At 50.7% G+C, this 15656-nt stretch overlaps 1 protein-coding gene and 1 pseudogene across 1 annotated transcript; both read left to right on the top strand.

The window, feature by feature from the left end:
• Window positions 1–202: 202 nt before the first annotated feature.
• Window positions 203–8845, top strand: LOC132958886 (transcription factor SPT20 homolog; annotated as a pseudogene).
• A 4222-nt stretch (window positions 8846–13067) lies between these two features.
• LOC132958579 (probable serine/threonine-protein kinase dyrk1) lies at window positions 13068–13663 on the top strand (the record flags this gene model as incomplete). Its single annotated transcript, XM_061031513.1, has 3 exons — window positions 13068–13366; window positions 13411–13531; window positions 13598–13663. Coding segments are annotated over 3 exons (486 nt in total), but the record flags the coding sequence as incomplete, so codon positions are not given.
• Window positions 13664–15656: the final 1993 nt, after the last annotated feature.

Here is a 15656-nt window from a genome sequence, read left to right as displayed (position 1 = left end):
ACAGCTTCTCCCACAACTACCACTGCAGCTCCAACGACAACAGCAGCTAAAACAACAAGCACAGCTGTTCCAACCACAACCACAGCTGCTCCAACAACAAACACAGCTGCTACAACAACAACCACTGAATCTCCAACAACAACCACAGCAGCTCAAACAACAACAGCATCTCCAACAACAACCACGGCCTCTCCAAAAACAACAGCAGCCGCTCCAACAACAACCACAGCAGCTACAACAACAACAGCAGCAGCTCCAGCAACAACCACTGCAGCTCCAACAACAACCACTACAGCTCCAACAACAACCACAGCTGCTCCAACAACAACAGCATCTCCAACAACCACGACAGCAGCTCCTAAAACCACAACAGCAGCTCCAACAACGACGACATCATCTCCAACACCAACCACAGCTGATCCAACAACCACAACTGCTCTAACAACCACAGCAGCTCCAACACTAACTACAGCAGCTCCTACAACAACAGCCGCTGTAACAACAACCACAGCTGCTCCAAAAACAACCACAGCTGCAGCTCCAACAACAACTACAGCTGCTCCAACAACCCCAACAGGAGCTCCTAAAACCACAAAAGGAGCTCCAACAACAACAACATCATCTCCAACACCAACCACAGCAGCTCCTACCACGACCACAGCAGCTCCAACAACAACCACAGCTGCTCCAAAACCAAACACAGCAGCTCCTACAACAACAGCAGCTCCAACAACAACCAGAGCAGCTAAAACAACAACCACAGCTGCTCCAATAACAACCACTGCAGCTCCAACAACAACCACAGCTGCTCCAATAACCACAGTTTCTCCAACAACCAAACCAGCCCCACAAACCACCACAGCAGCTCCAACAACAACCACAGCAGGTCCTACAACAACAGCCGCTCCAGCTACAACCACAGCTGTTCCAACAACTATGACAGCAGCTCCAACAACATCAACCACAGCAGCCCCACAAACCACCACAGCAGCTCCAACAACAACCACAGCAGCTCCAACAACATCCACAGCAGCTCCAACAACAACAGCTGCTCCTACAACCACGACAGCTGCTCCAACAACAACCACAGCAGCTCCAACACCAACAGCTGCTCTCACAACAACCACAGCTGCTCCAACACCAACAGCTGCTCCAACACCAACAGCTGCTCCAACAACAACCACAGCTGCTCCAGCTACAACAACAGCCGCTCCAACAACAACCACAATTGCTCCAACAACCACTGCAGTTCCAACAACGACCACAGCAGCTCCAACAACAACCACATCTGCTCCAACAACCACTGCAGTTCCAACAACAACGACAGCTGCTCCAACAAAAACAGCTGCTCCACCAACAACAGCTGCTCCTACAACCACGACATCAGCTCCAACAACGTTGACAGCAGCTGCAACAACAACCACAGCTGCTCCAACTACAACCACAGCCGCTCCGACAACAACCACAGCTGCTCCAAAAACAACTATAGCTGCTCCAACAACTAGGTCAGCAGCTCCAACCACATCCAGTGCAGCTCCAACAACAACTACAGCTGCTCCAACAACCAGAGCTACTCCCACAACCATAACAGCAGTTCCAACAACAACTATACCGGCTCCAACCACAACCACAGCTGCTCCTACAACCACAACAGTAGCTCCAACAACCACAGCAGCTCCAAAAACCATAGCAGTTCCTACAGCCACAACAGCAGCTCAATCAACAACCACAGCTGATCCAACCACATCCACAGCTGCTCCAACACCAACGACAGCTGCTCCAAGAACCACAGCTGCTCCAGCAACCACAGCTGCTACAATACCAACCACAGCTGCTCCAACAACCACAACAGCAGCTCCAACAACAACAACAGCAGCTCAAACAACAACAGCAGCTCCAACAACAACCACAGCTACTACAACAACAACAACAGCTGGTCCAACAACCACAGCTGCTCCAACAACTACCACTACAGCTCCAACAACGTCGACAGCAGCTCCAACAACAACCACAGCTGCTCCAACTACAACTACAGCCGCTCCAACAACCACAGCTGCTCCTACAACAACCACGGCTGCTCCAACCACAACCACAGCTGCTCCAACACCAACGACAGATGCTCCAACAACCACAGCTGCTCCAACACCAACGACAGCTGCTCCAACAACCATGACAACAGCTCGAACAACGACGACAGCAGCTCCACCAACAACAACAGCTGCTCCAAAAACGACCACAGCTGGTCCAACAACAACCACAGCTGCTCCAACAACCACAACTGCTCAAACACCAACAACAGCTGCTCCAACAACAACAGCTGCTCCAACAATCACAACTGCTCCAACAGCCACAACAGCCGCTCCAACAACAACCACAGCAGCGCCAACAACAACCACAGCTGCTCCAACAACAACCACAGCAGCTCCAACGGCAACAACCACAGCAGACTCACAAACCACCACAGCAGCTCCAGCAACAACCACAATTGCTCCAACACCAACGACAGCTGCTCCAACCCCAAAGACAGCTGCTCCTACAACCATGACAGCCGCTCCAACAACGACGACAGCAGCTCCAACAACAACCACAGCTGCTCCTACAACCACTACAGCAGCTCCAATAACATCCACTGCAGCTCCAACGACAACCACAACTTCTCCAACAACTACCACTGCAGCTCCAACTACAACCACAGCAGCTCCATCAACAACCACAGCTGCTCCAAAAACAACTATAGCTTCTCCAACATCTACGTCAGCAGCTCCAACCATATCCAGTGCAGCTCCAACAACAACTACAGCTGCTCCAACAACCAGAGCTACTCCCACAACCAAAACATCAGTTCCAACAAAAACTATACCGGCTCCAACAACAACCACAGCTGCTCCTACAACCACAACAGCAGCTCCAACAACCACAGCAGCTCCAAAAACCACAGCAGTTCCTACAGCCACAACAGCTGCTCCAACAACCACAGCTGATCCAACACCAACAACAGCTGCTCCAAAAACGACCACAGCTGGTCCAACAACAACCACAGCTGCTCCAACAACCACAACTGCTCAAACACCAACAACAGCTGCTCCAACAACAACAGCTGCTCCAACAATCACAACTGCTCCAACAGCCACAACAGCCGCTCCAACAACAACCACAGCAGCGCCAACAACAACCACAGCTGCTCCAACAACAACCACAGCAGCTCCAACGGCAACAACCACAGCAGACTCACAAACCACCACAGCAGCTCCAGCAACAACCACAATTGCTCCAACACCAACGACAGCTGCTCCAACCCCAAAGACAGCTGCTCCTACAACCATGACAGCCGCTCCAACAACGACGACAGCAGCTCCAACAACAACCACAGCTGCTCCTACAACCACTACAGCAGCTCCAATAACATCCACTGCAGCTCCAACGACAACCACAACTTCTCCAACAACTACCACTGCAGCTCCAACTACAACCACAGCAGCTCCATCAACAACCACAGCTGCTCCAAAAACAACTATAGCTTCTCCAACATCTACGTCAGCAGCTCCAACCATATCCAGTGCAGCTCCAACAACAACTACAGCTGCTCCAACAACCAGAGCTACTCCCACAACCAAAACATCAGTTCCAACAAAAACTATACCGGCTCCAACAACAACCACAGCTGCTCCTACAACCACAACAGCAGCTCCAACAACCACAGCAGCTCCAAAAACCACAGCAGTTCCTACAGCCACAACAGCTGCTCCAACAACCACAGCTGATCCAACACCAACAACAGCTGCTCCAACAACCACAGCTGCTCCAACACCAACGACAGCTGCTCCAACAACCACAGCTGCTCCAGCAACCACAGCTGCTCCAGCAACCACAGCTGCTCCAATACCAACCACAGCTGCTCCATCAACCACAACAGCAGCTCAAACAACAACAGCAGCTCCAACAACAACCACAGCTACTACAACAACAACAACAGCTGGTCCAACAACCACAGCTGCTCCAACAACTACCACTGCAGCTCCAATAACGTCGACAGCAGCTCCAACAACAACCACAGCTGCTCCTACAACAACCACAGCTGCTCCAACCACAACCACAGCTGCTCCAACACCAACGACAGCTGCTCCAACAACCATGACAACAGCTCTAACAACGACGACAGCAGCTCCACCAACAACAACAACAGCTGCTCCAAAAACGACCACAGCTGCTGAAACAACCACAACTGCTCAAACACCAACCACAGCTGCTCCAACAACAACAGCTGCTCCAACAACCACAGCTGCTCCAACTACAACTACAGCTGCTCCAACTACAACTACAGCTGCTCAAACAACAACAGATGCTCCTCCAACTACGTCAGCAGCTCCAACAACAACCACTGCAGCTCCAACAACAACAACAGCTGGTCCAACAACCACAGCTGCTCCAACAACTACCACTGCAGCTCCAACAACGTTGACAGCAGCTCCAACAACAACCACACCTGCTCCTACAACAACCACAGCTGCTGCTACAACAACCACAGCTGCTCCTACAACAACCACAGCTGCTCCAACACCAACGACAGATGCTTCAAAAACCACAGCTGCTCCAACACCAACGACACCTGCTTCAACAACCATGACAACAGCTCTAACAACGACGACAGCAGCTCCAACAACAACCACAGCTGCTCCAGCAACAACAGCTGCTACTACAACCACTACAGCACCTCCAACAACAACCACTGTAGCTCTAAAAACAACAACAGCTGCTCCAAAAACGACCACAGCTGGTCCAACAACAACAACAGCTGCTCCAACAATCACAACTGCTCCAACAGCCACAACAGCCACTCCAACAACAACCACAGCTGCTCCTACAACAACCACAGCTGCTCCAACCACAACCACAGCTGCTCCAACACCAACGACAGCTGCTCCAACAACCATGACAACAGCTCTAACAACGACGACAGCAGCTCCACCAACAACAACAACAGCTGCTCCAAAAACGACCACAGCTGCTGAAACAACCACAACTGCTCAAACACCAACCACAGCTGCTCCAACAACAACAGCTGCTCCAACAACCACAGCTGCTCCAACTACAACTACAGCTGCTCCAACTACAACTACAGCTGCTCAAACAACAACAGATGCTCCTCCAACTACGTCAGCAGCTCCAAAAACAACCACTGCAGCTCCAACAACAACAACAGCTGGTCCAACAACCACAGCTGCTCCAACAACTACCACTGCAGCTCCAACAACGTTGACAGCAGCTCCAACAACAACCACACCTGCTCCTACAACAACCACAGCTGCTGCTACAACAACCACAGCTGCTCCTACAACAACCACAGCTGCTCCAACACCAACGACAGATGCTTCAAAAACCACAGCTGCTCCAACACCAACGACACCTGCTTCAACAACCATGACAACAGCTCTAACAACGACGACAGCAGCTCCAACAACAACCACAGCTGCTCCAGCAACAACAGCTGCTACTACAACCACTACAGCACCTCCAACAACAACCACTGTAGCTCTAAAAACAACAACAGCTGCTCCAAAAACGACCACAGCTGGTCCAACAACAACAACAGCTGCTCCAACAATCACAACTGCTCCAACAGCCACAACAGCCACTCCAACAACAACCACAGCAGCTCCAAAAACGACAACAGCAGCTAAAACAACAACCACAGTTGCTCCAACAACCACAGCTACTCCAACAACAACAGCTGCTCCTACAACCACGACAGCCGCTCCAACAACGACGACAGAAGCTCCAACAACAACCACAGCAACAACCACAGCAGACTCACAAACCACCACAGCAGCTCCAGCAACAACCACAGCTGCTCCAACAACAACCACAGCTGCTCCAACGGCAACAACCACAGCAGACTCACAAACCACCACAGCTGCTCCAGCAACCACAGATGCTCCAATACCAACCACAGCTGCTCCATCAACCACAACAGCAGCTCAAACAACAACAGCAGCTCCAACAACAACCACAGCTACTACAATAACAACAACAGCTGGTCCAACAACCACAGCTGCTCCAACAACTACCACTGCAGCTCCAATAACGTCGACAGCAGCTCCAACAACAACCACAGCTGCTCCTACAACAACCACAGCTTCTCCAACCACAACCACAGCTGCTCCAACACCAACGACAGCTGCTCCAACAACCATGACAACAGCTCTAACAACGACGACAGCAGCTCCACCAACAACAACAACAGCTGCTCCAAAAACGACCACAGCTGCTGAAACAACCACAACTGCTCAAACACCAACCACAGCTGCTCCAACACCAACGACAGATGCTTCAACAACCACAGCTGCTCCAACACCAACGACACCTGCTTCAACAACCATGACAACAGCTCTAACAACGACGACAGCAGCTCCAACAACAACCACAGCTGCTCCAGCAACAACAGCTGCTACTACAACCACTACAGCACCTCCAACAACAACCACTGCAGCTCCAAAAACAACAACAGCTGCTCCAAAAACGACCACAGCTGGTCCAACAACAACCACAGCAGCTCCAACGGCAACAACCACAGCAGACTCACAAACCACCACAGCACCTCGAGCAACAACCACAACTGCTCCAACACCAACGACAGCTGCTCCAACCCCAACGACAGCTGCTCCTACAACCACGATAGCCGCTCCAACAACGACGACAGCAGCTCCAACAACAACCACAGCTGCTCCAACTACAACCACACCTGCTCCAACAACCATGACAGCAGCTCCTACAGCCACAACTGCAGCTCAATCAACAACAACAGCTGCTTCCATAACCACTACAGCAGCTCCAACAACAACCGCATCCGCTCCAACAACAACCACAACATCTCCAACAACTACCACTGCAGCTCCAACAACAACTACAGCTGCTCCAACAACCACAGCTGCTCCCACAACCATAACAGCAGTTCCAACAACAACCATACCAGCTTTAACAACCACAGCAGCAGCTCCAACAACAACCACAGCTGTTCCTACAACAACAACAACAGCAGCTCCAACAACAGCCACAGCTGCTCCAACAACCACTGCAGCTCCAACAACAACGACAGCTGTTCCAACAACAACTATACCGGCTCCAACGACAACCACAGCAGCTCCTACAACAACAACAGCTGCTTCTACAACCAGAACAGCAGCTCCAACAACCACAGCTGCTCCTACAACAACCACAGCAGCTCCTACAGCCACAACAGCAGCTCACACAACCACAGCAGCTCCTACAGCCACAACAGCTGCTCCAACAACCACAGCTGCTCCAACACCAATGACAGCTGCTCCAACAACCACGCAAACAGCTCCAACAACGACGACAGCAGCTACAACAACAACGACATCTGCTTCTAGAACTATGACAGCAGCTCAATCAACAACCACAGCTGCTCCAACACCAACAACAGCTGCTCCAACAACCACAGCTGCTCCAACACCAATGACAGCTGCTCCAACAACCACGCAAAAAGCTCCAACAACGACGACAGCAGCTCCAAGAACAACGACATCTGCTTCTAGAACCACTACAGCACCTCCAACAACAACCACAACTGCTCCTACAACCACTACAGCACCTCCAACAACAACCACTGCAGCTCCAACAACAACCACAGCAGCTCCAAAAACGACGACAGCTGCTCCAACTACAACCACAGCAGCTCCAACAACAACCACAGCTGCTCCAACTACAACCACAGCTGCTCCAACAACCATGACAGCAGCTCCAACAACAACTAAAGCTGCTCCAACAACAACAATAGCTGCTCCAAAAACGACCACAGCTGGTCCAACAACAACCACAGCTGCTCCAACAAAAACAGCTGCTTCAACAATCACAACTGCTCCAACAACAACCACAGCTGCTCCAACAACCATGACAGCAGCTCCAACAGCAACAACCACAGCAGCCTCACAAACAACCACAGCAGCTCCAGCAACAACCACAACTGCTCCAACACCAACGACAGCTGCTCCAACAACCACAGCTGCTCTAACAGCAACAGCAATAGCTGCTCCTACAACCACGACAGACGCTCCAACAACATTGACATCAGCTCCAAAAACAACCACAGCTGCTCCAACTACAACCACACCTGCTCCAACAACCATGACAGCAGCTCCAACACCAACCACAGCAGCTCCTACAACAACAGCAGCTCCAACAACCACAGCTGATCTAACAACAACCACCGCAGCTCCAACAACAACCACAGCTGCTCCAACAGCAACCACTGCAGCTCCAACAACGACGACAGCAGCTCCAACAACAACCACAGCTGCTCCAAATACAACCACTGCAGCTCCAACAACGACGACAGCAGCTCCAACCACAACCACAGCTGCTCAAACAACAACCACAGCTGCTCCAACACCAACCACAGCTGCTTCAACAACAACCACAGCAGCTCCAACAACAACCACAGCAGCTCCTACAACAACAGCAGCTGCTCCAACAACAACCACAGCCGCTCCAAAAACAACCACAGCAGCTCCAACAACGACAACAGCAGCTAAAACAACAACCACAGCAGCTCTAACACCAACCACAGCAGCTCCTACAACAACAGCAGCTCCAAAAACCACAGCTTCTCCACCAACAACCACCGCAGCTCCAACAACAACCAGAGCTGCTCCAACAACAACCACAGCCGCTCCAACAACAACCACAGCAGCTCCAACAACGACAACAGCAGCTAAAACAACAACCACAGTTGCTCCAACAACCACAGCTACTCCAACAACAACAGCTGCTCCTACAACCACGACAGCCGCTCCAACAACGACGACAGAAGCTCCAACAACAACCACAGCAACAACCACAGCAGCCTCACAAACCACCACAGCAGCTTCAACAACCACAGCAGCTCCTACTGCCACAACAGCAGCTCAATCAACAACCACAGCTGCTCCAACCACAACCACAGCTGCTCCAACACCAACCACAGCTGCTCCAATAACCACAACAGCAGTTCCTTCAACCACAACAGCAGCGCCAACAACAACCACAGCAGCTCCAACAGCATCCACTGCAGCTCCTGCGACAACCACAGCTTCTCCCACAACTACCACTGCAGCTCCAACGACAACAGCAGCTAAAACAACAAGCACAGCTGTTCCAACCACAACCACAGCTGCTCCAACAACAAACACAGCTGCTACAACAACAACCACTGAATCTCCAACAACAACCACAGCAGCTCCAACAACAACAACAGCAGTTCAAACAACAACAGCATCTCCAACAACAACCACGGCCTCTCCAAAAACAACAGCAGCCGCTCCAACAACAACCACAGCAGCTACAACAACAACAACAGCAGCAGCTCCAGCAACAACCACTGCAGCTCCAACAACAACCACTACAGCTCCAACAACAACCACAGCTGCTCCAACAACAACAGCATCTCCAACAACCACGACAGCAGCTCCTAAAACCACAACAGCAGCTCCAACAACGACGACATCATCTCCAACACCAACCACAGCTGATCCAACAACCACAACTGCTCTAACAACCACAGCAGCTCCAACACTAACTACAGCAGCTCCTACAACAACAGCCGCTGTAACAACAACCACAGCTGCTCCAAAAACAACCACAGCTGCAGCTCCAACAACAACTACAGCTGCTCCAACAACCCCAACAGGAGCTCCTAAAACCACAAAAGGAGCTCCAACAACAACAACATCATCTCCAACACCAACCACAGCAGCTCCTACCACGACCACAGCAGCTCCAACAACAACCACAGCTGCTCCAAAACCAAACACAGCAGCTCCTACAACAACAGCAGCTCCAACAACAACCAGAGCAGCTAAAACAACAACCACAGCTGCTCCAATAACAACCACTGCAGCTCCAACAACAACCACAGCTGCTCCAATAACCACAGTTTCTCCAACAACCAAACCAGCCCCACAAACCACCACAGCAGCTCCAACAACAACCACAGCAGGTCCTACAACAACAGCCGCTCCAGCTACAACCACAGCTGTTCCAACAACTATGACAGCAGCTCCAACAACATCAACCACAGCAGCCCCACAAACCACCACAGCAGCTCCAACAACAACCACAGCTGCTCCAACAACCATAGCAGCTCCAACAACCACAGCTACTCCAAGAAAAACCACTACAGCTCCAACAACAACCACAGCTGCTACAACTACATCCACAGTTGCTCCTACAACCACGACAGCAGCTCCAACAACAACCACTGCAGCTCCAACAACCACAACTGTTCCAACAACAAGCACAGCCGCTCCAACAACAACCACGGCCTCTCCAACAACAACAGCAGCTCAAACAACCTCCACAGATGCTCCAACAACAGCATCTCCAACAACAACCACAGCCGCTCCAACAACAACCACGGCCTCTCCAACAACAACAGCAGCAGCTCCACCAACAACCAAAGCAGCTCAAACAACCACCACATATGCTCCATCAACAACAACAGCAGCTCCAACAACAACCACAGCCGCTCCAAAAACAACCACAGTACCTCCAACAACCTCCACAGCTGCTACAACAACAACAGCAGCTCAAACAACCTCCACTGCTCCTCCCACAACAACCACAGGAGCTCCAACAATAGCTGCTCCAACAACGATGACAAATGCTCCAACACCAACAATAGCAGCTCGAACAACAACAACAGCATCTCAAAAAACATCCACTGCTGCTCCAACAACAAGAACAGCAGCAGCTCCAACAACGACCACAAGTGCTCCAACAATAACCACTACTACTCCAACAACAACAACAGCATCTCCAACAACAACCACAGCCGCTCCAACAACAACAACAGCACCTCCAACAACAACCACAGTTGCTCCTACAACAAAAACAGCAGCTCAAACAACCTCCACAGATGCTCCAACAACAGCATATCAAACAACAACAGCAGCAGCTCCAACAACGACTACAAGTGCTCTAACAACAACCACAGCATCGCCAACAACAACCACAGCATCTCCAACAACAACCACAGCTTCTCCAACACTAACCACAGCAGCTGCAACAACCAAAGCAGCTCAAACAACAATCACATCTGCTCCAACAACAACCACAGCAGCTCCAACAACGACGACAGCAGCTCCAACAACAACGACAGCTGTTCCAACTACAACCACAGCTGCTCCAACACTAACCACAGATGCTCCTACAACCACAACAGCAGCTCCAACAACAACCACAGCAGCTCCTACAACAACAGCCGCTACAACAACAACCACAGCTGCTCCAACAACGTCGATAGCAGCTTCAACAACAACCACACTTGCTCCAACACCAACCACAACGACAGCAGCTCAAACAACAACCACAGCTGCTCCAACAACAACCATAGCAGCTGCAACAACAAAAGCAGGTCCAACAACAACCACAGCAGCTCCAACAACGACGACAGCAGCTCCAACAACAACCACAGCTGTTCCAACTACAACCACAGCTGCACCAACAACCACAGCTGCTCCTACAACTATGACAGCAGCTCCAACAACAACAACCACAGCAGCTCCAACAACAACAACCAGAGAAGCCCCACAAACCACCACAGCAGATTCAACAACAACCACAACTGCTCCAACAACCACAGCATCTCCAATAACAACCACAGCTTCTCCAACACTAACCGCAGCAGTTGCAATGACAAAATCGGCTCAAACAACAATCACAGCTGCTCCAACAACAAACACAGCAGCTCCAACAACAACGACAGCAGCTCCAACAACAACGACAGCTGTTCCAACTACAACCACAGCTGCTACAACAACCACAGATGCTCCTACAACCACGACAGCAGCTCCAACAACAACCACAGCAGCTCCTACAACAACAGCCGCTCCAACAATGATCACAGCTGCTCCACCTACAACCACAGCTGCTCCAACAAAAACAGCTGCTTCATCAACAACTGCTGCTCCTACAACCACGACATCAGCTCCAACAACGTCGACAGCAGCTCCAACAACAACCACAGCTGCTTCAACATCAACAACAGCAGCTCCAACAATAACCACAGCAGCTCCATCAAATAAAGCAGCAGCTCCAACAACGACCACAAGTGCTCCAACAACTGCCACTGCTCCTCCAACAACAACCACAGGAGCTCCAGAAACAGTTGCTCCAACAACAACCACAGTTGCTCCTACATCAAAAACAGCAGCTCAAACAACCACCACAGATGCTCCAACAACAACAACAACAACCACAGCCGCTCCAACAACAACCACAGTAGCTCCAACAACCTCCACAGCCGCTCCAACAACAACCACAGCAGCTCCAACAACAACCACAGCAGCCCCACAAACCACCACAGCAGCTTCACCAACAACCACAACTGCTCCAACACTAACGACAGCTGCTCCACCAACCACAGCATCTCCAACAACAACAACAGCTTCTCCAACACTAAACACAGCAGCTGCAACAATAATCACAGCAACTCCAACAACAATGACAGCTGTTCCAACTACAACCACAGCTGCTCCAACTACCACAGCTTCTCCAACACTAACCACAGCAGCTGCAATGACAAGATCAGCTCAAACAACAATCACAGCTGCTCCAACAACAAACACAGCAGCTCCAACAACAACGACAGCAGCTCCAACAACAACGACAGCTGTTCCAACTACAACCACAGCTGCTACACCAACCACAGATGCTCCTACAACCACGACAGCAGCTCCTACAACAACAGTCGCTCCAACAACGATCACAGCTTCTCCAACTACAACCACAGCTGCTCCAACAAAAACAGCTGCTCCATCAACAACTGCTGCTCCTACAACCACGACATCAGCTCCAACAACGTCGACAGCAGCTCCAACAACAACCACAGCTGCTTCAACATCAACAACAGCAGCTCCAACAATAACCACAGCAGCTCCATCAAATAAAGCAGCAGCTCCAACAACGACCACAAGTTCTCCAACAACTGCCACTGCTCCTCCAACAACAACCACAGTTGCTCCTACATCAAAAACAGCAGCTCAAACAACCACCACAGATGCTCCAACAACAACAACAACAACAACAACAACAACAACCACAGCCGCTCCAACAACAACCACCGTAGCTCCAACAACCTCCACAGCTGCTTCAACAACCACAGCCGCTCCAACAACAACAGCAGCAGCTCCAACAACAACCACAGCAGCTCCAACAACAACCACAGCAGCCCCACAAACAACCACAGCTGCTTCAACAACAACCACAACTGCTCCAACAACAACAACAGCTTCTTCAACACTAACCACAGCAGCTGCAACAACAATCACAGCAGCTCCAACAACAACCACAGCTGTTCCAACTACAACAGCAACTGCTCCAACAACCACAGATGCTCCTACAACCAAGACAACAGCTCCAACAACAACCACAGCAGCTCCAACAACAACCACAGCAGCTCCAACAACAACAGCAGCAGCTCCAACAACAACCACAGCAGCTCCAACAACAACAGCAGAAGCTCCAACAACAACCACAAGTGCTCCAACAACAACCACAGCATCTCCAACAACAACCACAGCCGCTCCAACAACAACCACAGGAGCTCCAACAACAACAGCAGCTCAAACAACAATCACAGCAGCTCCAACAACAACAGCAGAAGCTCCAACAACAACCACAAGTGCTCCAACAACAACCACAGCCGCTCCAACAACAACCACGGCCTCTCCAACAACAACCACGGCCTCTCCAACAACAACCACTGGAGCTCCAACAACCACAGCCGCTCCAGCAACAACCACGGCCTCTCCAACAACAACCACAGATGCTCCAACAACAGCATCTCCAACAACAACCAAAGCAGCTCAAACAACCTCCACAGATGCTCCAACAACAGCATTTTCAACAACAACCACAGCCGCTCCAACAACAACCACGGCCTCTCCAACAACAACAGCAGCAGCTCCACCAACAACCAAAGCAGCTCAAACAACCACCACATATGCTCCATCAACAACAACAGCAGCTCGAACAACCTCCACAGATGCTCCAACAACAACCACAGGAGCGCCAACAATAGCTGCTCCAACAACAACAACAGCATCTCAAAAAACATCCACTGCTGCTCCAACAACAAGAACAGCAGCAGCACCAACAACGACCACAAGTGCTCCAACAATAACCACTGCTACTCCAACAACAACAACAGCATCTCCAACAACAACCATAGCCGCTCCACCAACAACCACAGCACCTCCAACAACAACCACAGTTGCTCCTACAACAAAAACAGCAGCACAAACAACCTCCACAGATGCTCCAACAACAGCATATCAAACAACAACAGCAGCAGCTCCAACAACGACTACAAGTGCTCCAACAAGAACCACAGCATCGCCAACAACAACCACAGCATCTCCAACAACAACCACAGCTTCTCCAACACTAACCACAGCAGCTGCAACAACAACAGCAGCTCAAACAACCTCCACAGATTCTCCAACAACTGCCACTGCTCCTCCAACAAAAACCACAGGAGCTCCAACAATAGCTGCTCCAACAACAATCACAGCTGTTCCAACAACAACCACAGCAGCTGCAACAACAAAAGCAGCTCAAACAACAATCACAGCTGCTCCAACAACAACCACAGCTGCTCCAACGCTAACCACAGATGCTCCTACAACCACTACAGCAGCTCCAACAACGTCGATAGCAGCTTCAACAACAACCACAGCTGCTCCAACACCAACCACAACGACAGCAGCTCAAACAACAACCACAGCTGCTCCAACACCAACCACGGCTGCTCAAACAACCAGAACAGCAGCTCCAACAACAACCATAGCAGCTGCCACAACAAAAGCAGGTCCAACAACAACCACAGCAGCTCCAACAACGACGACAGCAGCTCCAACAACAACCAGAGCTGTTCCAACTACAACCACAGCTGCTCCAACAACAACAGCTGCTCCTACAACTATGAAAGCAGCTCCAACAACAACAACCACAGCAGCTCCAACAACAACAACCACAGCAGCCCCACAAACCACCACAGCAGATTCAACAACAACCACAACTGCTCCAACACCAACGACAGCTGCTCCAACAACCACAGCTGCTCCAACAACCACAGCATCTCCAAAAACAACCTCAGCTTCTCCAACACTAATCACAGCAGTTGCAATGATAACAACAACGACAGTAGCTCCAACAACAACGACAGTTGTTCCAACTACAACCACAGCTGCTACAACAACCACAGATGCTCCTACAACCACGACAGCAGCTCCAACAACAACCACAGCAGCTCCTATAACAACAGCCGCTCCAACAACAACCACAGCTGCTCCAACACTAACCACAGATGCTCCTACAACCACGACAGCTGCTCCAACAACAACCACAGCTTCTCCAACACCAACCACAGCAGCTCCTACAACAACAGCCGCTCCAACAACGATCACAGCTGCTCCAACAACAACCACAGCAGCTCCAACAACAACCACAGCTGCTCCATCAAATAAAGTAGCAGCTCTAACAACGACCACAAATGCGCCAACAACTGCCACAAGTGCTCCAACAACAACCACACCGACTCTAACAGCAACCACAGCCGCTCCAACAACAACCGCAGCTGCTCCAACAACAACAGCAGCTCA

The sequence above is a fragment of the Labrus mixtus genome, chromosome 23 (genome assembly GCF_963584025.1).
Source record: "Labrus mixtus chromosome 23, fLabMix1.1, whole genome shotgun sequence".
Lineage (NCBI taxonomy): Eukaryota > Metazoa > Chordata > Actinopteri > Labriformes > Labridae > Labrus > Labrus mixtus.
This window is presented reverse-complemented; position numbering and strand designations above follow the sequence as displayed.